We start from the raw sequence: 2,609 nt of genomic DNA, 5'->3' as shown, positions 1-2,609 counted from the left end.
AATTGGAAATATATATTCTGTTCTGGAAAATTTGTTGTATTTCAGGTTTTGGTTTAATGACTAAACAAATAAAATAAAAAAAAATATAGCAAATTTAAGTCTGTTATGGTCACAACAGACTTAAATTTGTGTACGAAGATCTAAGTCTGTTGGTCAACAACAGACTTAACATTTAAGTCTGTTGGTCAACAACAGACTTAACATTTAAGTCTGTTGGTCAACAACAGACTTAAAATTTAAGTCTGTTGGTCAACAACAGACTTAAATTTTACGTCTGCCGAATCTAAGTCTGTTGTAAAACAGACTTAAAAAGCCCAAAATAACAGACTTAAAAAGTCTGTTTTGTACTAGTGAACATGTCTATAAAGTTTAACTCAACTGAGCTAAACGTCAAGTGTTTTAATTATCTTTAGAATGTACAACACAAACAGTGCTTTGAGCAAATACAAACTTAAAAGACTTTACTTTAGATGATATTTGAGCATAGTAAGCTTGTTTATATTATCCTTCTTATCTTCTGATGTGATCATAGATAGGGCAAAAGATGAAGAGAATAAGAGGATTATAAGAAATATGACTAAGGGAAATCATTTCATTTCTTGGCTTCTTTATGCCTTTTTTTAAAAAGAATAGAATAGGTTTCATGGCTTGTATTTTGACCTTTAGGAGTATAGGTTGTTTCTCTCTTTGTTGCTTTATCTTTTGTAAGAAGATTATATTCCTTCTTCCCTTTAAAGTGCAAGCATTGTGGGACTTCACATAGTTTGGACTTAAAAAAAAAGAAGAATAGATAAGCCTTCACTTAGTTGTAACACTAGTTATCTTTTGTAAAACTTTAGTTTTGATCTTTAAGCAAGTTAGGTAGCTTATATACTTTTAGGATGATGAAGAATTGAGTGATGTTAGACCTAAAACAGCCTTGGATGATAGATTTTTAGACTTTAGGCCTCCAAGTCCCACATATTTTTAGACTTTGGAGGTGAGATTTTAAAATATGTTTTTTTATTAATTGATTTTCGAAAATCGGTTAAGGAATAAAAGAGATACAATGAGTGAAGAGAGAAGAAAAAGGTAAAAGAAAAATAATTTAATAAAAGATTGAAAGTTATATTTGTAATTTTGAAAATGCAGTATAAAAGAAGAGAGGTGAATGAAGAAATACCCTTTCTAAAGTGTTATTATGTTCAAGTTAACTTATAGTCAATATCCAATTGCAAGTTAAAGTTTCTGGACACGGCAACAAATGACAGAAAATAGGTTTATATATCTCATGGAGACATAACAATGTAGAATCAAAGTTTCATCCTGATGTCAATATACATTCATTTGTGAGAAGGAGTAACTTGGATTTCAAACATAGCTCTTAATAGAAGAACTATAACCACTCTGAACATCATAGTACCTGGACCACAGCATAACACCTCCATACTTTGCAGAGCCCTTAATGGCTGGAAGCACTTGAGATATGAGGTCAGCAGAAGGAATGAAGCCACTTCCTGCTGCCTGTGAGGAAGCTGGTAACCCCAAGAATATTTTGTTGGCAGGGATACTTGTGATCCATTGCTTCCATGCATTTTCAAGATTGCTAATTGCCCCAGTAGTATATTGGCAAGGAGGGTTGTTGTAGAATTGAATCCAAACATAGTCAAAAAGACCTGTTGTGAGAGCATTTCCTATCCAAGCATCAGGGAAAGGGCACTGAGGAGCTGCAGTTATGTACACTTGCTTTCCTTGCTTGGCCATCATGCAATAATATCCTTTAAGGAGCCTGGCAAGATCACCCCAGTGTTTGTTTGATCCACCTTCAATGTCAAAGTCAATACCATCAAGAATAGCAGCGCCAAGAGGGCGAGAAGGTGACTTTCCACCCAAGAAGTTGTTCCAAAGGTATGTGGCTACTTCACTTGCATCAATTGAGTGGCTTCCAGTGTCTCCTCTTAAAGACAGCAAGACTTTGATGCCTTTGGCTTGACAAGATTTTATGTCTGAGCTAAGGCCACTGCACTCATTTTTAAGAGGGTCACAGTGACCAGCAAGATTAATCATGGGAGTTTGGCCCTTGCCAAAGGTCGGCAAAAAGGCTATGATCACATAATCATAGTTCCCTGTCGCACAAGCCTCACTAAGTGTTCCCTCGTTGCCATTCTGGCCCCAGTAGATAACAATTTCTCCAGCGTAGGATCCATTTGCTAGTGTTAACAGGACTAAGCACAAGAATGTGACTGAGATTGCTGATTTCATTGACAGTATATAAGGAAATGTTTCAAGATAGATAAAGATTTAGGCTGCTTCTGTTCCAACCACTGCTTGCGAGAATGGCTTTTATAAAGTGTTTGAATCCCTTCAAAACTTTGGAGCTTTTCTCATAGAGCGTGCCTTGGCAGTCATGAACAATATAATAATCATTTATGCAAACTTCATGCATATGGTAAATGAAAATAGCGGTCAATTGTATGATGATGCATGCTGTCAAATTCATATTTCATAAGTGGTGAAGCAAACAACATAGCATTCAGGAACAAGTTATTTTGTTCTGTGAAAGCTTTTCTTTCTGCAATGGTTACAATTGACAAGTGTACACAAAAGTAGGAAGTAGAAACTTATGAAGG

At 35.5% G+C, this 2,609-nt stretch overlaps 1 protein-coding gene across 1 annotated transcript; it reads right to left on the bottom strand.

Annotated features, from left to right (window-relative positions):
- Positions 1 to 1,350: 1,350 nt before the first annotated feature.
- Positions 1,351 to 2,250, bottom strand: LOC106767933 (acidic endochitinase-like; the record flags this gene model as incomplete). Its single annotated transcript, XM_014652901.2, has 1 exon — positions 1,351 to 2,250. A coding segment is annotated over one exon (900 nt), but the record flags the coding sequence as incomplete, so codon positions are not given.
- Positions 2,251 to 2,609: the final 359 nt, after the last annotated feature.

Source organism: Vigna radiata, chromosome 7 (genome assembly GCF_000741045.1).
Source record: "Vigna radiata var. radiata cultivar VC1973A chromosome 7, Vradiata_ver6, whole genome shotgun sequence".
NCBI classification, from domain to species: domain Eukaryota; kingdom Viridiplantae; phylum Streptophyta; class Magnoliopsida; order Fabales; family Fabaceae; genus Vigna; species Vigna radiata.
This window is presented reverse-complemented; position numbering and strand designations above follow the sequence as displayed.